The sequence below is a fragment of the Ranitomeya imitator genome, chromosome 2, assembly GCF_032444005.1.
Source record: "Ranitomeya imitator isolate aRanImi1 chromosome 2, aRanImi1.pri, whole genome shotgun sequence".
Taxonomy (NCBI): domain Eukaryota; kingdom Metazoa; phylum Chordata; class Amphibia; order Anura; family Dendrobatidae; genus Ranitomeya; species Ranitomeya imitator.
The window spans coordinates 150,135,578-150,160,025 of record NC_091283.1 but is presented as its reverse complement, the minus strand read 5'-3'; the positions used below and the strand labels follow the sequence as shown (position 1 = coordinate 150,160,025).

At 46.5% G+C, this 24,448-nt stretch overlaps 1 protein-coding gene across 1 annotated transcript in view; it reads left to right on the top strand.

Moving 5' to 3' along the window:
* AGPAT2 (1-acylglycerol-3-phosphate O-acyltransferase 2) overlaps nt 1–24,448 on the top strand; it is a 63,648-nt gene that overhangs the window by 9,574 nt on the left and 29,626 nt on the right. Inside the window, exons 2-4 of the mRNA XM_069747477.1 lie at nt 20,499–20,632; nt 22,757–22,932; nt 24,061–24,156. Of these exons, the coding sequence (XP_069603578.1) occupies nt 20,499–20,632; nt 22,757–22,932; nt 24,061–24,156 (406 nt within the window). The remainder of the gene's footprint in view (nt 1–20,498; nt 20,633–22,756; nt 22,933–24,060; nt 24,157–24,448) is intronic.

Genomic DNA, 24,448 nt, shown 5'->3' with positions numbered 1-24,448 from the left:
TGATATACATTTTATTACACTAGGATGTCTCTTAAAGGGGAAGTCTGCCACCTTATAAACTTGTCAGGAATTAAAAAAAATAAAAAAAATAAACACTTATTACTAGAATAACCCCCCTCCAGTGTTGCAGCTCCGGCGATCTCTGACATGACCACTGCTACCTCACCCTGCAGCCAATTGCTCCGTAGCAGTCGGGTGACTGGTTTCAGGATGTGCTCACTTCCTGTCCCGGCAGAGACTATCCATGGAGGATTCTAGTTTTATGAAATAATCAGCTGTATCTTAATCTTAACCTTAATGATTGTTGTCTTATCTTAAGTTCTCAAAAGCAGTCAACAATCCTTTTTAACAAATTTTTTTATTTGCACACAATCAGTAATTGCTGTGGGTTTGACGCAATGTACTTGTGTAATGCCAAATCCGCAGCGGTCTGATGTTCCAGCATAGTTGATGGGATTTCCAGAAATCCCATGTCCACTACGCGTCCAGAGACACCTGCGGATCACCCGTGGAGACGGACATGTGGCGCGACCAGGGCCGGCGTCAGCACCCGGCGTACCCGGGCAAATGCCGGGGCCCTGGCGAGACAGGGGGGCCCATTCAGGGCCGGCGTTAGGGGCAGGCAGCTGCCTAGGGCCCCCGCTCCTCCAGGGGCCCTCAGCTAGCGGCACATCATGCAGCCGCTATGGGGCCTCTGTGAGGCAGGGGGGTCCGCCTGTTGCCAGCGCCAACTCCCCCGCCACCGCATTGAACTATACCGGCGTCTACCGGTAAAGTTCAAAGCAAATGATGGAGGAGAGAGCGTCACCTGACGCTCCCTCTCCCATTATTCCCCACTCTGCCTCTGACACTACTGATGCGGGTGTGCGATGACGTCATCGCGCATTAGCTGTGTGTCAGGCAGTGCAGCGGCAGCCACCAAGACCGGAGCAGGGAGCAGCGCGGGCATGTTGAGAGGTGAGGGGTGTTTTTTTTTTTTTTTGTAACTATAACAGTGAGTACTGGACTATGGGGCCATTCTTGGGGGGAGGGGCACTGTGCTGTATAGTACATGTCTGTGCTATATACTATGTGGGCCGTGTTATATACTACATGGGCTGTGCTGTATACTATATGGGCTGTTATATGTGTGTCAGGCAGTGCAGCGGCAGCCGCCAAGACCGGAGCAGGGAGCAGCGCGGGCATGTTGAGAGGTGAGGGTTTTTTTTTTTTGTAACTATAACAGTGAGTACTGGACTATGGGGCCATTCTTGGGGGGAGGGACACTGTGCTGTATAGTACATGTCTGTGCTATATACTATGTGGGCCGTGTTATATACTACATGGGCTGTGCTATATACTATATGGGCTGTTATATGCTACGTGGGCTGTGCTATATACAGGTCCTTCTCAAAAAATTAGCATATAGTGTTAAATTTCATTATTTACCATAATGTAATGATTACAATTAAACTTTCATATATTATAGATTCATTATCCACCAACTGAAATTTGTCAGGTCTTTTATTGTTTTAATACTGATGATTTTGGCATACAACTCCTGATAACCCAAAAAACCTGTCTCAATAAATTAGCATATTTCACCCATCCAATCAAATACAAGTGTTTTTTAATAACAAACAAAAAAACCAACAAATAATAATGTTCAGTTATGCACTCAATACTTGGTCGGGAATCCTTTGGCAGAAATGACTGCTTCAATGCGGCGTGGCATGGAGGCAATCAGCCTGTGGCACTGCTGAGATGTTATGGAGGCCCAGGATGCTTCAATAGCGGCCTTAAGCTCATCCAGAGTGTTGGGTCTTGCGTCTCTCAACTTTCTCTTCACAATATCCCACAGATTCTCTATGGGGTTCAGGTCAGGAGAGTTGGCAGGCCAATTGAGCACAGTAATACCATGGTCAGTAAACCATTTACCAGTGGTTTTGGCACTGTGAGCAGGTGCCAGGTCGTGCTGAAAAATGAAATCTTCATCTCCATAAAGCATTTCAGCCGATGGAAGCATGAAGTGCTCCAAAATCTCCTGATAGCTAGCTGCATTGACCCTGCCCTTGATGAAACACAGTGGACCAACACCAGCAGCTGACATGGCACCCCACACCATCACTGACTGTGGGTACTTGACACTGGACTTCAGGCATTTTGGCATTTCCTTCTCCCCAGTCTTCCTCCAGACTCTGGCACCTTGATTTCCGAATGACATGCAAAATTTGCTTTCATCAGAAAAAAGTACTTGGGACCACTTAGCAACAGTCCAGTGCTGCTTCTCTGTAGCTCAAAAGTGGCTTTACCTGGGGAATGCGGCACCTGTAGCCCATTTCCTGCACACGCCTGTGCACGGTGGCTCTGGATGTTTCCACACCAGACTCAGTCCACTGCTTCCTCAGGTTCCCCAAGGTCTGGAATCGGTCCTTCTCCACAATCTTCCTCAGGGTCCGGTCTCCTCTTCTCGTTGTACAGCGTTTTCTGCCACATTGTTTCCTTCCAACAGACTTACCATTGAGGTGCCTTGATACAGCACTCTGGGAACAGCCTATTTGTTGAGAAATTTCTTTCTGGGTCTTACCCTCTTGCTTGAGGGTGTCAATGATGGCCTTCTTGACATCTGTCAGGTCGCTAGTCTTACCCATGATGGGGGTTTTGAGTAATGAACCAGGCAGGGAGTTTATAAAAGCCTCAGGTATCTTTTGCATGTGTTTAGAGTTAATTAGATGATTCAGAAGATTAGGGTAATAGGTCGTTTAGAGAACCTTTTCTTGATATGCTAATTTATGGAGACAGGTTTTTTGGGTTATCAGGAGTTGTATGCCAAAATCATCAGTATTAAAACAATAAAAGACCTGACAAATTTCAGTTGGTGGATAATGAATCTATAATATATGAAAGTTTAATTGTAATCATTACATTATGGTAAATAATGAAATTTAACACTATATGCTAATTTTTTGAGAAGGACCTGTACTACGTGGGCCGTGTTATATACTACGTGGGCTGTGCTATATACTACGTGGGCTGTGCTCTATACTACATGGCTGTTCTATATACTACGTGGGCCGTGTTATATACTATGTGGGCTGTGTTATATAATATGTGGCTGTGCTCTATACTATATGGGCTGTTATATGCTATGTGGGCTGTGCGATATACTACGTGGCTGTGTTATATACTACGTGGGCTGTGCTATATACTACATGGCTGTTCTATATACTACGTGGGCCGTGTTATATACTATGTGGCTGTGCTATATACTATATGGGCTGTTATATGCTATGTGGGCTGTGCTATATACTACATGGCTGTTCTATATACTATGTGGGCCATGTTATATACTACGTGGGCCGTTATATGCTACGTGGGCTGTGCTATATACTACATGGCTGTTCTATATACTACGTGGGCCGTGTTATATACTATGTGGGCTGTGCTATATACTACGTGGCTGTTATATACCACATGGCTGGGTTATATACTACGTGGGCTGTGTTACATACTACATGGCTGTGTTATATGCGATCATGAATTGTGGTATGTGTTAAAGGGGGGGGGCCCACTGAGACTCTTTCGCCCGGGGCCCTCAAAAACCTGGAGCCGACCCTGGGCGCGACTCTCCAAATCGCAGCATGTAAATTTCACCCATAGAATGTATTGGATCTGGTGAATCCACACGGTTCAGTGAACACATGCAGATGCACCTGTGTTCAATAGACGCCAGTTCTTTGGATGCTGCTACTTCCGGATAGCTTCCGGATGGCTTTCACACCATTTCTCTTAGGCTAGTTTCACACTAGCGTTCGGCAGGGCTGCGGACGAAAGCCTTCTTCCTCCGTGAAGCCCCGCCCACTGTCACGCCTCTTCCTTCAGCTCCGCCTATGTCTGCATGCGTCCTGCGTACCCTAGCTTTAACATTGGGTACGCAGGCCAACTATGCCCACCTGGTTATCCCACTGATAAAGCTGGCCATCGTACTACTGTTGCTATGGCTGAAACGTTGCCTACCTGTGGCTCGCTGATGACTGCACTGTGGCTGAGACCCTGCATAGTGGTGGTTATCCAGTGGCTGCATGAGTTTCTGCACATGCCCAGTGTGCAAGGCAAGTATGTGTCATGGGTGGCTGACAGCTGACTCGTTCCCTATAGCTACACTCCTTCATGTACCCAACTCTAGGAAGGTCTGCCCGCCACTATCACAACTAGCACAGGATTTGTTAGTTTGCTTTTCCAGACTCATGAAAAGCTGCTTGGCTTTCCTTGCCAGTCTGCAGGTTACGTTCTAATGCTCTGAAGTGACCGGATCTCATAGTGATCAGCATACAGAAGTGATACTGTTCTGAGGGGTTCCCTGCGCTGACCATAAGTGATAGACATTATACAGCTGAGCTAGAAAATGCGGGTTCATAACTGACTGAGCCAGAAACCTGTACTGTCATAGATTGGAAGTCATCACTACCACTAAAGTCAGCCATACATGTGAGATTCCTGTCCTCTGGCCGACAGCCAGCTCTCTCGACTCCCCATGTACATGAGTGCTTGGCCGAGCATCTATGTATTTTTCAAGGGAAGAGAGGGAGAAGCCATTGCATAACTCATCTGGCAGAGGCATATCTCCCCTGAAAACAAAAGGCTTCTGTACACAAAGTCGTTCAGTCACCCCGAAATTGGTGGGTTTGATCGTTGTTCATTTAACGTGTATGGGGGCATTCAGTGTTAGAAGTGTTATGATCCGGTGACCTTGGAGCTGCATGAGAACTTTCACTGGAGAAGGGAGCCACTATACTGACTGCAATCCTGAACTTATCACCGCAACTAGAAGTAGCCATGGAGTGTACCTAACACACCTAGACACAAACACACTTAATGAGCGGGCACCATCTGCATATATCGTACACTTTGGGGGATCACCACCTGCATACTTCATATAACATAAAACCAAACAAGAAGAAGTGTATGCATACAAATTGGGATCACCACAACAATTTAAAATAAGCAAAATACAAGTTTATGAAGAGAACATCATACAAAACACATAAAAACATTTAAAAACCCCATAATGTGACCTGGGGTAACGGGTCCATATAAATAACAGATAAATGCTATAACACAGCAAACAACATTGTACAGCTAATATGCAAAAGTACATAGATCACAAAGTCAATATTCCCAACATATGGGCGTGATATAATATAATGTACTACCACACACCAAGTCCAAAAACCTAGAATAAATCCAGGCACACGTGATTATGCCCCCTAAGACAGGATCCAGAGGAGAGAAAAATAATAATCAATTCCCCTTAAGAGGTAGTAAATAACCACTGAATCCCTAGGCCCTGATATTGAGGTCCTATATATCTTACCCTCCCTAAACAAGTTAGGCAGTAGTGGGACTCCTGGCAGGATAGGTTGAGTGGCACTATAGCAGGCTGTGCAGTTGTTTAAGACCCACGCATATCGACGCCTCTAGCGTCTTCCTCAAGGTCAGGGCCTAGGGATTCATTGACTTGGTGTGTGGTAGTACATTATATTATATCACGCCCATATGTTGGGAATATTGACTTTGTGATCTATGTACTGTTGCATATTAGCTGTACAATGTTGTTTGCTGTGTTATAGCATTTATCTGTGATTTATATGGACCCGTTACTCCAGGTCACATTATGGGGTTTTTAAATGGTTTTTTTGTGTTTTGTATGATGTTCTCTTAATAAAGTTGTATTTTGCTTATTTTGAATTGTTGTGGTGATCCCAATTTGTATGCATACACTTCTTCTTGTTTGGTTTTATAACACCTAGACACCTCGTCACAGCCGGAGGACTAAATACCCCTAAAGATGGAAATTGGAATACTATCTTGCCTCAGAGAAAATCCCCAAAGGATACACAGCCCCCCACAAATATTGGCGGTGAGTCGGAGAGGAAAAAACATACACAGGCAGAAAAACAGGATTTAGCACAGGAGGCCACTCTAGCTAGATAAGACAGGATAGGACAGAGTTCTGTGCGGTCAGTATTAAAACCCTTCAAAATATCCACTGCAGAATATACAAAAAACTTCCTACATCTAACTAAAGATGTAGGAGCGTAAATCTGCAACTCCAGTGAATCCTACAATCAGAGCAGGAATAAAACTGAAACAAGCACACAGCAGTGTGCCACAGAAACAAAAACCAAACACTTATCTTTGCTGAATTTGGCAGCAAGCAGGAGAAGCCAGAAAGTGATCCAACACTTCACAAGGAACATTGACAACTGGCAAGGGCTAAAGGATCCTGCACACCTAAATATCCCAGTCAGAATTGTAATCATCCGATACACCTGGCCAGGACTGCGAGTCAGAGACAACTGCATTCCCACCTACAACCACTGGAGGGAACCCAAGAGCAGAATTCACAACATAGAAGGGAGAGGTGATACAAGTAGCATCAGTGGGAAAACTAGGCCAACAACACTCTGTACAACAGATATAGAGATGACAGATAATCCAGAAGAAGCCCAGTAGGCTATATTCACAGGATCATTAGAGATCAGTAAGATCCTGCAGCAATGCAGTTGGCAAAATAAAGTTTTTTGAAGTCTATGGAAAATAGATCCATTAATTAGGCACATATTTTCTTCCATTTGTAATGTATCTAGCAAAAAATAGATCCTTTACAAATGAAAGGAAAATGGATGGCAACTTAACAGATCCATTTTCCACAGACTTTATTTTAGCAAAGCAGCTATGTTCCATGTCCAGTAGTGATCAGTTAGAATTGATCCAGCAGCAATCAGTTAGCAAAAAAGTTGTGTAGACACAACTTTTTTGTCCGGCGTAATAAAAAAACCTGTTTTCAAGTGAATTTTCAAGGGGATTTTTTTTTCAAATTGAAGTCTATGGAAAAATGATTTGTTAAGTAGTCATTAGTTTTTCTCTCATTTCACTGTCAACAAGACAATGAACCCAAACAAAAAGCAAAATCTATAATGGAATGGTTCACAAATGTATCCAGGTGTTAGAATGGCCAAGTCAAAGTCCAGACCTCAATCCAATCGAGATTCTGTGGAAAGAGCTGAAAACTGCTGTTCACAAACGATCTCCATCAAACCTCACTGAGCTCGAGCTGTTTGCCAAGGAAGAATGGGCAAGAATTTCAGTCTCTCAATGTACAAAACTGATAGAGACAGACCCCAAGCGATTGGCAGCTGTAATCGCAGCAAAAGGTGGTGCAACAAAGTATTAAGTTAAAAGGGACGAATAATATTGCATGCCCCACTTTTCAGTTTTTGAATTTCCACAAAAATTTTAAATAACCAATAAATTTCGTTCAACTTCACAATTGTGTTCCACTTGTTGTTGATTCTTCACCAAAAATTTACATTTCGTATCTTTATGTTTTGAAGCATGATATGTGGGAGTGCCTTATAGCAACTCCATGCCTTATAGCGACTCCATGCCTTATAGCAACTCCATGCCTTATAGCGACTCCATGCCTTATAGTGGCTCCATGCCTTATAGCGGCTCCATGCCTTATAGCAACTCCATGCCTTATAGCGACTCCATGCCTTATAGCGGCTCCATGCCTTATAGCGGCTCCATGCCTTATAGCGACTCCATGCCTTATAGCGACTCCATGCCTTATAGCGGCTCCATGCCTTATAGCGGCTCCATGCCTTATAGCGACTCCATGCCTTATAGCGACTCCATGCCTTATAGCGGCTCCATGCCTTATAGCGACTCCATGCCTTATAGCGACTCCATGCCTTATAGCGGCTCCATGCCTTATAGCGACTCCATGCCTTATAGCAGTTTCATGCCTTATAGCGGCTCCATGCCTTATAGCGGCTTCATGCCTTATAGCGGCTCCATGCCTTATAGCGGCTCCATGCCTTATAGCGACTCCATGCCTTATAGCGGCTCCATGCCTTATAGCGGCTCCATGCCTTATAGCGGCTCCATGCCTTATAGCGACTCCATGCCTTATAGCAGTTTCATGCCTTATAGCGGCTTCATGCCTTATAGCGGCTTCATGCCTTATAGCGACTCCATGCCTTATAGCAGCTACATGCCTTATAGCGGCTCCATGCCTTAAAGCGGCTTCATGCCTTATAGCGACTCCATGCCTTATAGCGGCTCCATGCCTTATAGCGACTCCATGCCTTATAGTAGTTTCATGCCTTATAGCGGCTACATGCCTTTTAGCGGCTTCATGCCTTATAGCGGCTACATGCCTTATAGCGGCTACATGCCTTATAGCGGCTTCATGCCTTATAGCGGCTTCATGCCTTATAGCGGCTACATGCCTTATAGCGGCTTCATGCCTTATAGCGGCTTCATGCCTTATAGCGGCTACATGCCTTATAGCGGCTTCATGCCTTATAGCGGCTTCATGCCTTATAGCGGCTCCATGCCTTATAGCGGCTCCATGCCTTATAGCGGCTCCATGCCTTATAGCAGCTCCATGTCTTATAGCGGCTCTTGTCAGTCACATGTCTCTCCCCATTTCCTTCGCTCCTGCCATGGTGCTGCATCCTAATAGCCTCCTGGGCCTCTTGAATATTTACTGCATAGCTGTGGGCGTCCATAGATTAAACTCCACCTGAAGGTGAGAGGAAACAAGCAGTAGTTACAAAGGTCTAAAGCCAAGGCTGGTGCTCTAAGAATAGTCAGGGCTGGAGATAAGCAGCAGAGTATTAATGATCTCCGCTCAACTATGCCGCGTCACTTTACAATTAGTGGAGCTGATCACATGAGCGCGCACTGTTTGCTGACTTCACAACTTCTTCGCACACTTTGCAGGCTTTTTATCGAATTTCTGCATTTTCTAGGTTTTGCTAGAGCTCTGGAGCTGGACGAGATAAGACACCAGGATGATGCGAGTTATCCTCAGTGAAATTTGAGCATTCAATCTGAAATTGGTTCCTGTTCTTGTTAAGTCACCCAGCTTTCCCAGAAACTGATTGAAATGCCATCCAGCAGTTTCCTTGTTATAGCTATTATATGAGCACACATGCCTCACCACCTCAGTCTCAGGATCAGTGGGGGTCTCCATCGTGATTTGCTGTGTGATTGGCATTTTGGTGGCAGCCCCTTTAAGTACATCTCATGCCAAAGCCACTTCCTCTATTGGCTTCTTATCAGGCCCAGTGGCTTTATATTGAGTTTCTGAGCAGTGAACACACAATCCACTTATCTGCCTTTGTCAGCCATTTGCTGTGCACTCTGCAGGAAAGCAAATTCACATCCAGTGAATCTTTTATTTAATCTTTTAGTGAATTAAGGCCCCGTCACACATAGCGACGCTTGAGCGATTCCGACAACGATACGACCTGTCAGGGATCGCTCAAGCGTCGCTATGTGGTCGCTGGTGAGATGTCAAACAGTGAGATCTCACCAACGACGCAGCAGCGATGCGGCGACCTGTAGCGACCTGTACAACGATGCTATTTCATGACGATTCAATGGGACGTCCTGTCAGCGAGGTCGTTGGTAAGGTGTCAAACACAGCGATTTGTGCTACCCAGCGGGACCTCAAGGATCAAAAAATGGCCCAGGCCATTCCGACGCGACCAGCGATCTCACAGCAGGGGCCTGGTCGCTGCTACGTGTCACACATAGCGAGATCGCTACTGAGATCGCTGTTGCGTCACAAAACTTGTGACTCAGCAGCGATCTCGCTAGCGATCTCGCTGTGTATGACGGGGGCTTTAGTAGTCTGTGGTGATTGTTTAATGATAAGATTGTGGCCAAGTGCCATCACTGGACAATAAAAGGTTCAGCATATTGTCCTGACTGTTTCTAAGATCTCTGCTTCATGTCATACATAGTAACATAGTAAGTCTAAGTTCACATTAGCGTTGCGCCGCTGTTGCGTCGGCGACGCAGCGGCGACGCAGCGGCGACGCGCCCCTATGTTTAACATAGGGGACGCGTGCGTCTTTTTGGTTGCGTTTTTCGCCACGTGCGTCGTTTCCGACGCTGGCGTCGGACGCACGAAAACGCTACAAGTTGCATTTTCTGTGCGTCCGATTTTGGTCAAAAACGACGCACGCGTCGCAAAACGCACGCGTTTTTGCGCGCGTTTGCGCGCGTTGTTCGATGCGTCGCGCGTTGCGTCGCCGACGCAGGGCGGCGCAACGCTAGTGTGAACGTACCCTAACATAGTTAGTAAGGCCGAAAAAAGACATTTGTCCATCCAGTTCAGCCTATATTCCATCATAATAAATACCCAGATCTACGTCCTTCTACAGAACCTAATAATTGTATGATACAATATTGTTCTGCTCCAGGAAGACATCCAGGCCTCTCTTGAACCCCTCGACTGAGTTCGCCATCACCACCTCCTCAGGCAAGCAATTCCAGATTCTCACTGCCCTAACAGTAAAGAATCCTCTTCTATGTTGGTGGAAAAACCTTCTCTCCTCCAGACGCAAAGAATGCCCCCTTGTGCCCGTCACCTTCCTTGGTATAAACAGATCCTCAGCGAGATATTTGTATTGTCCCCTTATATACTTATACATGGTTATTAGATCGCCCCTCAGTCGTCTTTTTTCTAGACTAAATAATCCTAATTTCGCTAATCTATCTGGGTATTGTAGTTCTCCCATCCCCTTTATTAATTTTGTTGCCCTCCTTTGTACTCTCTCAAGTTCCATTATATCCTTCCTGAGCACCGGTGCCCAAAACTGGACACAGTACTCCATGTGCGGTCTAACTAGGGATTTGTACAGAGGCAGTATAATGCTCTCATCATGTGTATCCAGACCTCTTTTAATGCACCCCATGATCCTGTTTGCCTTGGCAGCTGCTGCCTGGCACTGGCTGCTCCAGGTAAGTTTATCATTAACTAGGATCCCCAAGTCCTTCTCCCTGTCAGATTTACCCAGTGGTTTCCCGTTCAGTGTGTAATGGTGATATTGATTCCCTCTTCCCATGTGTATAACCTTACATTTTTCATTGTTAAACCTCATCTGCCACCTTTCAGCCCAAGTTTCCAACTTATCCAGATCCATCTGTAGCAGAATACTATCTTCTCTTGTATTAACTGCTTTACATAGTTTTGTATCATCTGCAAATATCGATATTTTACTGTGTAAACCTTTTACCAGATCATTAATGAATATGTTGAAGAGAACAGGTCCCAATACTGACCCCTGCGGTACCCCACTGGTCACAGCGACCCAGTTAGAGACTATACCATTTATAACCACCCTCTGCTTTCTATCACTAAGCCAGTTACTAACCCATTGTGTACCAACCTCTTGTGCGGCACGGTATCAAACGCTTTGGAAAAATCGAGATATACCACGTCCAATGACTCACCGTGGTCCAGCCTATAGCTTACCTCTTCATAAAAACTGATTAGATTGGTTTGACAGGAGCGATTTCTCATAAACCCATGCTGATATGGAGTTAAACAGTTATTCTCATTGAGATAATCCAGAATAACATCCCTTAGAAACCCTTCAAATATTTTACCAACAATAGAGGTTAGACTTACTGGCCTATAATTTCCAGGTTCACTTTTAGAGCCCTTTTTGAATATTGGCACCACATTTGCTATGCGCCAGTCCTGCGGAACAGACCCTGTCGCTATAGAGTCACTAAAAATAAGAAATAATGGTTTATCTATTACATTACTTAGTTCTCTTAGTACTCGTGGGTGTATGCCATCCGGACCCGGAGATTTATCTATTTTAATCTTATTTAGCCGGTTTCGCACCTCTTCTTGGGTTAGATTGGTGACCCTTAATATATGGTTTTCATTGTTTCTTGGGATTTCACCTAGCATTTCATTTTCCACCGTGAATACCGTGGAGAAGAAGGTGTTTAATATGTTAGCTTTTTCCTCGTCATCTACAACCATTCTTTCCTCACTATTTTTTAAGGGGCCTACATTTTCAGTTTTTATTCTTTTACTATTGATATAGTTGAAGAACAGTTTGGGATTAGTTTTACTCTCCTTAGCAATGTGCTTCTCTGTTTCCTTTTTGGCAGCTTTAATTAGTTTTTTAGATAAAGTATTTTTCTCCCTATAGTTTTTTAGAGCTTCAATGGTGCCATCCTGCTTTAGTAGTGCAAATGCTTTCTTTTTACTGTTAATTGCCTGTCTTACTTCTTTGTTTAGCCACATTGGGTTTTTCCTATTTCTAGTCCTTTTATTCCCACAAGGTATAAACCGCTTACACTGCCTATTTAGGATGTTCTTAAACATTTCCCATTTATTATCTGTATTCTTATTTCTGAGGATATTGTCCCAGTCTACCAGATTAAGGGCATCTCTAAGCTGTTCAAACTTTGCCTTCCTAAAGTTCAATGTTTTTGTGACTCCCTGACAAGTCCCCCTAGTGAAAGACAGGTGAAACTGCACAATATTGTGGTCGCTATTTCCTAAATGCCCGACCACCTGCAGATTTGTTATTCTGTCAGGTCTATTAGATAGTATTAGGTCTAAAAGTGCTGCTCCTCTGGTTGGATTCTGCACCAATTGTGAAAGATAATTTTTCTTGGTTATTAGCAGAAACCTGTTGCCTTTATGGGTTTCACAGGTTTCTGTTTCCCAGTTAATATCCGGGTAGTTAAAGTCCCCCATAACCAGGACCTCATTATGGGTTGCAGCTTCATCTATCTGCTTTAGAAGTAGACTTTCCATGCTTTCTGTTATATTTGGGGGTTTGTAACAGACCCCAATGAGAATTTTGTTACCATTTTTCCCTCCATGAATTTCAACCCATGTCAATGAATGGGAGTTTGTTTCTCAACCTGCCCTGTCTACATCCTGTTTACCCAGCACCCCAACAAATCTCTGAGGCGGCCACTAATACCTCATCCTCTATAAAGGGCTGCCGAATCCCATAAATATAGGACACCTCTTGCTCACTGTCTGGGCAGATGTGGAATGGTACGCGTTGGCTTTTTAGGCATTTCTTATGCAGCAAGTGAGAAATTCCCTAAGCTGCCTTTTCTCATTCAGGGTAAAGCCCAGGAAAAATCTACTATAAAGTCATCAACTTGGTAGGTGATTATCCAAGGATCCCTATAGAATCGGGTCAAGTCCGATCGCTGTTCACTTATTGTTTGCCAAGCTCCCCACCTGCCAGTGTGCTCCTTTGTGAGTGAGACATTTTCCTGGAATAATCTAAAGAGGTAACGGAAAATATCCCGTCAAATGACAAATTGCTGGAAAAATACAACTTTCTCACATCCTTGTCTCCAGAAATCAATTCACATTGCGAGAAGAGAAAAAGATGAAATATTTAATGATCATTTACTGAAAGTAATTGGGCAAACATTCTTCTGCCGAGTGTCTGCAAATTTACACAGCGTGAAGAAAATTATTTGGAAGGCAATTAACGTTCCAGGCTTTATGCAGTTCAGAGCTCAGTGCCCAGTTCTTCAGGGATCTGAGTATGACATAAAACAAGTTAGTCACCGGTGGCAGTGAGCCGTCACAGAACTGGTGGTCAGGGGCAGGTAGGTGGCCCAACAAAGTATCCTGATAGTTGGGTGCCACTAAACTTTTCAGTTAAAGCCAAAAATTAATTGAGATTTCTGTTTTCTGCAAATGAAGTTTAATGAAATTATACTGAAAAGATATAAAAGTCATAAACATAATTGTCATGTGCCTCTGATACTATCCTACTCCAAAAGCCAAGTACCTATGTTATCATCTTACCCTAGGAGCCAAATGTCTGATACTAACCTCCTCCTAGAGCCAAGTGTCTGATACCATCCTAGCCGCAGAGCCAAGTATCTGATACCATTGTACCCGAGAGCCAAGTGTCTGATACCATCCTACCCGAGAGCCAAGTGTCTGATACCATCCTACCCGAGAGCCAAGTGTCTGATACCATCCTACCCGAGAGCCAAGTGTCCGATACCATCCTAGCCGAGAACCGTGTCTGATACCATCCTACCAGAGAGCCAAGTGTCTGATACCATCCTACCCGAGAGCCAAGTGTCTGATACCATCCTACCCGAGAACCAAGTGTCCGATACCATCCTAGCCGAGAGCCGTGTCTGATACCATCCTACCCGAGAGCAAGTGTCTGATACCATCGTACCCGAGAGCCAAGTGTCTGATACCATCCTACCCGAGAGCCAAGTGTCTGATACCATCCTACCCGAGAGCCAAGTGTCTGATACCATCCTACCCGAGAGCCAAGTGTCCGATACCATCCTAGCCGAGAACCGTGTCTGATACCATCCTACCAGAGAGCCAAGTGTCTGATACCATCCTACCGGAGAGCCAAGTGTCTGATACCATCCTACCCGAGAACCAAGTGTCCGATACCATCCTAGCCGAGAGCCGTGTCTGATACCATCCTACCCGAGAGCCAAGTGTCCGATACCATCCTAGCCGAGAACCGTGTCTGATACCATCCTACCAGAGAGCCAAGTGTCTGATACCATCCTACCCGAGAGCCAAGTGTCTGATACCATCCTACCCGAGAACCAAGTGTCCGATACCATCCTAGCCGAGAGCCGTGTCTGATACCATCCTACCCGAGAGCAAGTGTCTGATACCATCGTACCCGAGAGCCAAGTGTCTGATACCATCCTACCCGAGAGCCAAGTGTCTGATACCATCCTACCCGAGAGCCAAGTGTCTGATACCATCCTACCCGAGAGCCAAGTGTCCGATACCATCCTAGCCGAGAACCGTGTCTGATACCATCCTACCAGAGAGCCAAGTGTCTGATACCATCCTACCGGAGAGCCAAGTGTCTGATACCATCCTACCCGAGAACCAAGTGTCCGATACCATCCTAGCCGAGAGCCGTGTCTGATACCATCCTACCCGAGAGCAAGTGTCTGATACCATCGTACCCGAGAGCCAAGTGTCTGATACCATCGTACCCGAGAGCCAAGTGTCTGATACCATCGTACCCGAGAGCCAAGTGTCTGATACCATTGTACCCGAGAGCCAAGTGTCTGATACCATCCTCCCCGAGAGCCAAGTGTCTGATACCATCCTAGCCGCAGAGCCAAGGGTCTGATACCATTGTACCCGAAAGCCAAGTGTCTAATACCATCCTAGCCGCAGAGCCAAGTGTCTGATCCCATCCTACCCGAGAGCAAGTGTCTGATACCATCCTAGCTGCAGAGCCAAGTGTCTGATACCATTGTACCCGAGAGCCAAGTGTCTGATACCATCCTAACCGCAGAGCCAAGTGTCTGATACCATTGTACCCGAGAGCAAGTGTCTGATACCATCCTAGCTGCAGAGCCAAGTGTCGGATACCATTGTACCCGAGAGCCAAGTGTCTGATACCATCCTAACCGCAGAGCCAAGTGTCTGATCCCATCCTACCCGAGAGCAAGTGTCTGATACCATCCTAGCTGCAGAGCCAAGTGTCTGATACCATTGTACCCGAGAGCCAAGTGTCTGATACCATCCTAACCACAGAGCCAAGTGTCTGATACCATTGTACCCGAGAGCCAAGTGTCTGATACCATCCTACCCGAGAGCCAAGTGTCTGATACCATCCTACCCGAGAGCCAAGTGTCCGATACCATCCTAGCCGAGAACCGTGTCTGATACCATCCTACCAGAGAGCCAAGTGTCTGATACCATCCTACCGGAGAGCCAAGTGTCTGATACCATCCTACCCGAGAACCAAGTGTCCGATACCATCCTAGCCGAGAGCCGTGTCTGATACCATCCTACCCGAGAGCAAGTGTCTGATACCATCGTACCCGAGAGCCAAGTGTCTGATACCATCGTACCCGAGAGCCAAGTGTCTGATACCATCGTACCCGAGAGCCAAGTGTCTGATACCATTGTACCCGAGAGCCAAGTGTCTGATACCATCCTCCCCGAGAGCCAAGTGTCTGATACCATCCTAGCCGCAGAGCCAAGGGTCTGATACCATTGTACCCGAAAGCCAAGTGTCTAATACCATCCTAGCCGCAGAGCCAAGTGTCTGATCCCATCCTACCCGAGAGCAAGTGTCTGATACCATCCTAGCTGCAGAGCCAAGTGTCTGATACCATTGTACCCGAGAGCCAAGTGTCTGATACCATCCTAACCGCAGAGCCAAGTGTCTGATACCATTGTACCCGAGAGCAAGTGTCTGATACCATCCTAGCTGCAGAGCCAAGTGTCGGATACCATTGTACCCGAGAGCCAAGTGTCTGATACCATCCTAACCGCAGAGCCAAGTGTCTGATCCCATCCTACCCGAGAGCAAGTGTCTGATACCATCCTAGCTGCAGAGCCAAGTGTCTGATACCATTGTACCCGAGAGCCAAGTGTCTGATACCATCCTAACCACAGAGCCAAGTGTCTGATACCATTGTACCCGAGAGCCAAGTGTCTGATCCCATCCTACCCGAGAGCCAAGTGTCTGATACCATCCTAGCCGCAGAGCCAAGGGTCTGATACCATTGTACCCGAAAGCCAAGTGTCTGATACCATTGTACCCGAGAGCCAAGTGTCTGATACCATCCTAACCGCAGAGCCAAGTGTCTGATACCATTGTACCCGAGAGCCAAGTGTCTGATCCCATCCTCCCCGAGAGCCAAGTGTGTGATACCATTGTTCCCGAGAGCCAAGTGTCTGATACCATTGTACCCGAGAGCCAAGTGTCTGATCCCATCCTACCCGAGAGCCAAGTGTCTGATACCATCGTAGCTGCAGAGCCAAGGGTCTGATACCATTGTACCCGAAAGCCAAGTGTCTGATACCATTGTACCTGAGAGCCAAGTGTATGATACCATCCTAGCCGCAGAGCCAAGTGTCTGATCCTATCCTACCCGAGAGCAAGTATCTGATACCATCCTAGCTGCAGAGCCAAGTGTCTGATACCATTGTACCCGAGAGCCAAGTGTCTGATACCATCCTAACCGCAGAGCCAAGTGTCTGATACCATTGTTCCCGAGAGCCAAGTGTCTCATACCATTGTACCCGAGAGCAAAGTGTCTGATCCCATCCTACCTGAGAGCAAAGTGTCTGATCCCATCCTACCCGAGAGCAAAGTGTCTGATCCCATCCTACCCGAGAGCAAAGTGTCTGATACCATCCTAACTGCAGAGCCAAGTGTCTGATACCATCCTACCCGAGAGCAAGTGTCTGATACCATCGTACCCTGGAGCCAAGTGTCTGATACCATCGTACCCGAAAGCCAAGTGTCTGATACCAATGTACCCGAGATCCAAGTGTCTGATACCATCCTAGCCGCAGAGCCAAGTGTCTGATCCCATCCTACCCGAGAGCAAGTGTCTGATACCATCCTAGCTGCAGAGCCAAGTGTCTGATACCATTGTACCCGAGAGCCAAGTGTCTGATACCATTCTACCCCCAGAGACAAGTGTCTGATACCATCCTACCCGAGAGCCAAGTGTCTGATACCATTGTATCTGAGAGCCAAGTGTCTGATACCATTGTATCTGAGAGCCAAGTGTCTGATACCATTCTACCCCCAGAGTCAAGTCTTGTGACACCATTCTACTCTAGGAACCAGATGTTTGTGATACCATCCTAACTCCAGAGCCTTGTCTGATACCATCCTACCCTAGAGCCAAGTGTCTGATACCATCCTACCCGAGAGCCAAATGTCTGATACCATTGTATCCGAGAGCCAAATGTCTGATACCATTCTACCCCCAGAGACAAGTGCTTGTGATACCATCCTACTCTAGGAACCAAGTGATGGTGATATGATACTACCCGCAAAGCCAAGTGTCTGATACCATCCTAACCTAGAAGCCAAGTGTCTGATACCTTCCTTCTCCCAGAGTCAAGTGTCTGATACCATCCTAGCCTCAGAGCCAAGTGCTTGTGATACCATCCTTCTCTAGGAGCCAAGTGCTTGTGATACCGTCCTACTCCCAGAACCAAGTATGTGATACATCCTACCCCCAGAGCCAAGTGTCTGATGCCATTGTACCCGAGAGCCAAGTGTCTGATACTATTCTACCCCCTGAGACAAGTGCTTGTGATACCATCATGCTCTAGAAGCCAAGTGATGGTGATATGATACTACCCCCAAAGCCAAGTGTCTGACACCATCCTAACCTAGGAGCAAAGTGTCTGATACTATCCTTCTCCCAGAGTCAAGTGTCTGATACCATCCTAGCCTCAGAGCCAAGTGCTTGTGATACCATTCTACTCTAGGAGTCAAGTTCTTGTGATACCATCCTACCCCCATAGCCAAGAGTCTGATACCATCCTAACCTGGGAGCCAAGTGTCTGATACCATCCTAACCTAGTAGCCAAGTGTCTGATACCATCCTAACCTAGGAGCCAAGTGTCTGATACCATCCTAACCTAGAATCCAAGTGTCTGATACCATCCTAACCTAGTAGCCAAGTGTCTTATACCATCGTATCCTATTAGCCAAGTGTCTGATACCATCCTAACCTAGGAGCCAAGTGCCTTATACCATCATGTCCTAGTAGCCAATTATCACTTACTAGATGGTGGCCCGATTCTAACGCATCGGGTATTCTAGAATATGCATGTCCACGTAGTATTTTGCTCAGCCCACGTAGTATATTGCCCAGCCACGTAGTATATTGCCCAGTCATGTAGTATATTGCCCAGCCATGTAGTATATTGCCCAACCACATGGTATATTGCCCAGCTATGTAGTATATTGCCCAGTCACGTAGTATATTGCCCAGCTACGTAGTATATTGCCCAGCCACGTAGTATATTGCCCAGCCACGTAGTATATTGCCCAATCACGTAGTATATTGCCCAGTCACGTAGTATATTGCTCAGCCATGTAGTATATTGCCGAGCTACATAGTATATTGCCCAGTCACGTAGTATATTGCCGAGCTACGTAGTATATTGCCCAGTCACGTAGTATATTGCCCAGTCACGTAGTGTATTGCACAGCGACGTAGTATATAGCACAAACACGTAGTATATTGCCCAGTCACGTAGTATATTGCCCAGTCACGTAGTATATTGCCCAGCGACATAGTATACAGCACAGAGCCACGTAGTATGCAGCACAGAGCCACGTAGTATATTGCCCAGCCACGTAGTATATAACACTGCCCACGCAGTATATAACAGTGGCCACGTAATATATAGCACAGCCCACGCAGTATATAGCACAGCCAATGGAGCATATCACACAGCCCACATAGTATATAACACTGCCTATGTAGTATACAGCACAGAACCACGCGGTATGTAACAGCCCACGTAGTATAAAGCAGTGTGGGCACCATATCCCTGTTAAAAAAATAATTAAAATAAAAAATAGTTATATACTCACCCTCCGGCGGGATCCACCGAAGCTCCGGTGATACGCGCACGGCTGCCGCCATCTTCCGTTGTCAGGATGCATTGCGAAATTACCCAGATGACTTAGCGGTCTCGGGAGACCGCTAAGTATTCTGGGTAATTTGCAATGCATCGCTGGGAGCGGAAGATGGCAGAGGCCGCGCGCGGCTCAGCGGATAACGGAAGGTGGGTATAGCAGGTTTTTTGTTTTTTTATTATTTTTAACATGACATTTTTTTACTATTGATGCCGCATAGGCAGCATCAATAGTAAAAGGTTGGGGACACACAGGGTTAATACCGGCGGTAACGGAGTGCGTTACCTGCCGGCTAACGCGGTCCGTTACCGCCGGCATGAACCCTGTGTTAACCCTGTGTTAGCGGTGGCCGGAGGGGAGTATGCGGGCGGTGGGCAGTGACTGCGGGGAGTAAGGAGCGGCCATTTTCTTCCGGACTTTGCCCGTCGCTGATTGGTCGTGGCTGTTTTGCCGCGACCAATCAGCGACTTGGATTTCCTTGACGGACAGAGGCCGCGACCAATGAATATCCATGACAGACAGAAAGACAGACAGAAAGACGGAGGTGACCCTTAGACAATTATATAGTAGATTCTTAAAAGTGCCCTTGTTTTATCAGGTTGCACAATGTGCATCCCTACCTGTATTGTGAAGAAAGCCCTCAGTATATCAGCCTTACTGTCCATATAGACACCGTTCAGTCCTACCTGGGTTCATATAAATGACAGATACAATTATCTCTGGTTATTGAAGGTTTTCCTCATTACTCCTATGTGAGGTAACCAAAGTACCAAGGAAAAACAGTTATATCAATGGTTACTTTTTATCCTTTAATAGTGCAGAGAAGATGTGATGTCTGCTTTACCTAAAGTATTCTAATGATGAGAATTATTAATTATTATTACAATGTGATACATGTGTACCACACTGGACCACCGGTGGGCAGCAGAGATTACTTCTTTCTCATTGATGTCTTATGGTCATTATTGTACAGTGCATATATTCATCACCAATGAGCCAGGATTTACCATTTGAGAATTCCAATATTCCTTTTGGGAATACCGTCTATGGGAGGAATAGTGCCTATTATAATAATGGTATAACGTCTGATGATGAATTATTAATCAGGGCTTATTTTATTACATGACACACGTGCAGATTTCTCTTGGTTGGATTATTTAATTTGGGCAAGAAGCATCTGGTAAATGAGACCTACAATACTCCGATATTGAGATATTGAATACTCGGACTTGCTTCCTCCCATAGGATAATCCGGGCAATTGTTCGTACCATGAAGTATGCGTTTGGCTTGCGCTTTGAGGTGAAAGGTTTGGAGAACTTTCAGATTGATGGACCCTGCGTTATCATCTCTAATCATCAGAGCATCTTGGACATGATGGGTAAGACAGGAGAAACTGATATAACTTCCTGACATTACACCATATGTGACTGATATCAGCCTCTTATAACGCTCCAGTACTTCCATCTTTCTGTCTGTCCTTCTGTATGTCACGGATATTCATTGGTCGCGGCCTCTGTCTGTCATGGAATCCAAGACGCTGATTGGTCTCGCCAGCTGCCTGTCATGGCTGCCACGACCAATCAGCGACGGCCACAGTCCGATTTGTCCCTACTCCCCTGCAGTCAGCGCCCGGCGCCCGCTCCATACTCCCCGCAGTCACCGCTCACACAGGGTTAATGCCAGCGGTAACGGACCGTGTTATGCCGCAGGTAACTCACTCCGTTACCGCCGCTATTAACCCTGTGTGACCAAGTTTTTACTATTGATGCTGCCTATGCAGCGTCAATAGTAAAACCATCTAATGTTAAAAATAATAAAAAAAAAATAAAAAATCATTATATACTCACCTTCCGCCGCCTTTCCCGCTCCTGGCTACGCTCCGGTGACCGCTCCATGCAAGCGGCAGGTTCCGGTGGCAAAGATGGTATGCAACAAGGACCTGCCATGACGTCACGGTCATGTGACCGAACTACAAGGGGCCCTCGGAAGGTGAGTATATGTTTATTTTTTATTTTTTAACCTGTGACATACGTGGCTGGGCAATATACTACGTAGCTGGGCAATATACTATGTGACTGGGCAATATACTACATGGCTGGGCAATATACTACGTGGCTGGATAATATACAATGTAACTGGGCAATATACTACGTGGCTGGGCAATATACTATGTCACTGGGCAATATACTATGTAACTGGGCAATATACTACGTGGCTGGGCAATATACCACATGGCTGGGCAATATACAATGTAACTGGGTAATATACTACATGGCTGGGCAATATACTACGTCACTGGGCAATATACTGTGTAACTGGGCAATATTCTACGTGGCTGGGCAATATACTACGTCACTGGGCAATATACTACGTGGGCTGTGCTATATACTACGTGGCTGGGCAATATACTACATGGGCTGTGCTATATACTACGTCACTCGGCAATATACTATGTGACTGGGCAATATACTACGTGGCTGGGCAATATACTACGTGGCTGTACAATATACTACGTGGACATGCATATTCTAGAATACCCGATGTGTTAGAATCGGGCCACAATCTAGTATAATTATAAGTTGCAGTACCGCTTATCACCACTATCAATAGTCATCGCTTCCTATAAACAGCTATACAGCAGGGTCCCCATCTCTGCCTTATGACTAAGCACACATTTCTGGAATTAAGGCTCCTATGTGTCCATGTAACAAGTCATAAATAAACCCTTTCCATTCCATATCACTGCCCATTTCCCGTTATCCTGCAGGACGAGCAGAGCCAACTCGCATCCATCTCCGGACCTGAAGCGTTTTTCTTTTCTCCATACATTTGCAGTCTCCATTGCTTTTGTTTTCAGTTCAGTGCTTTACAACCAAAAGAATATTGGTCTCCTATTCCCCAGTATTATGATTGTGTCGCCTTCTCTGGTATTTAGTAGATACATTATGTGCCCCCTCCACATCATTTCTGCCCCTACTCTCGCCCCATTTTATTAGATTGTGCTGATTTATACGGGCCACAACCAACATTTTAAGATATTATCTGTCCAGGTGATAAAAATGAATGCGTCTCCAGAGGGCGCAGCTGCTGTAATCGCTACATCCCCGCTAGGAAATTATTGGCCTTATTTTCTGAGTTTTGAAGGGTATTTTGTTTTTAGCAAGAAGGAAAAGAAAATCTAACGGGGCTGCACTAGGCAACATACAGGGAAGACCAGAGGCAGAAGGCACCATTTTATTAGGTTCTGCGGAGGATGATACATTGAGGACTGATCGGTTTCACAGCTGGATATGTTATGGAGCAGTACTCTAATCCAGAAGGCCTGGTAAACCGATAACGGGTAAAATATAAAAAAAATAAATAAGAAAATGAAATGATGGCAGTGTCGGATCAGCTCAATGATTTTTCCATCATGATAGGCTGTAATCGCGACCTGATAGGTGATGAGGATGTAAATGTGTCTCCTGGAGGAACCGACATTGTATCTTTATGTTTCATGTAGGTCTGATGGAAATCCTGCCTGATCGCTGTGTACAGATCGCCAAGAGGGAGCTGTTATTTGCTGGCTCTGTGGGGCTGCTCACCTACCTCGGAGGGGTCATTTACATCAACAGGAAGCAAACGCGTGATGCCAAGACAATCATGGCCGGCGTAGCGAAAGCCATGACAGATGACAATGTAAGCGAAGGGTTGATTTGCTCTGTACAGCTGTATATTCAAAACACTCTCTCTCCACGATGTGGGGAACATGAACTGTGGCGACACAAATCTTAACCTGGCATAATATGTCCATGTAATCGCCACACACTGACATCTGTCTCTCCGCACTCTGACGTCTGTCTCTCCGCGCACTGACGTCTGCCTCTCCGCTCTGACGTCTGCCTCTCTACGCTCTGACGTCTGCCTCTCTACGGTCTGACGTCTGCCTCTCCGCACTCTGATGTCTGCCTCTCTACGCTCTGACGTCTGCCTCTCTGCGCTCTGACGTCTGCCTCTCTGCGCTCTGACGTCTGCCTCTCTACGGTCTGACGTCTGCCTCTCCGCGCTCTGACGTCTGCCTCTCCGCGCACTGACGTCTGCCTCTCCACGCTCTGACGTCTGCCTCTCTACGCTCTGACGTCTGCCTCTCCGAGCTCTGACGTCTGCCTCTCCGAGCTCTGACGTCTGCCTCTCCGCGCTCTGACGTCTGCCTCTCCGCGCTCTGACGTCTGCCTCTCCGCGCACTGACGTCTGCCTCTCCGAGCTCTGACGTCTGCCTCTCCGAGCTCTGACGTCTGCCTCTCCGCGCTCTGACGTCTGCCTCTCCGCGCTCTGACGTCTGCCTCTCCGCGCTCTGACGTCTGCCTCTCCGCGCTCTGACGTCTGCCTCTCCGCGCTCTGACGTCTGCCTCTCCGCGCTCTGACGTCTGCCTCTCCGCGCTCTGACGTCTGCCTCTCCGCGCTCTGACGTCTGCCTCTCCGCGCTCTGACGTCTGCCTCTCCGCGCTCTGACGTCTGCCTCTCTGCGCTCTGACGTCTGCCTCTCCGCGCTCTGACGTCTGCCTCTCCGCGCTCTGACGTCTGCCTCTCTGCGCTCTGACGTCTGCCTCTCCGCGCTCTGACGTCTGCCTCTCCGCGCTCTGACGTCTGCCTCTCCGCGCTCTGACGTCTGCCTCTCCGCGCTCTGACGTCTGCCTCTCCGCGCTCTGACGTCTGCCTCTCCGCGCTCTGACGTCTGCCTCTCCGCGCTCTGACGTCTGCCTCTCCGCGCTCTGACGTCTGCCTCTCAGCATCATCTCAGCACTTACACTTCTGTATTTCCTGCAGCTGAAGGTCTGGGTGTATCCTGAGGGGACCCGGAATAACAGTGGAGATCTGCTGCCATTCAAGAAAGGAGCTTTTCATCTCGCTGTTCAGGCGAAGGTAAAACCCGGTGATAATCTCCATGGACACTTTATAGGATTCAGGATGGAGACAGTTTGTGAACAAACCTATGAATGGGGTGCGGAGAATGTCATGTATTATGCAAGTAACACAGGGACAGAGAAGACAGGCCGGTCTATGACCATAATCATGTTCTAGAGCCAAATCGACAGATAGATGACAGTATTATTTACTGTTCAGTGAGTGATAGTGGCAGCCATATTGGTTGTAAATCTGCTTTCTTTTGAACATATAGGTTTATTTGTTTTGTCATATAAAATCCATTAACATT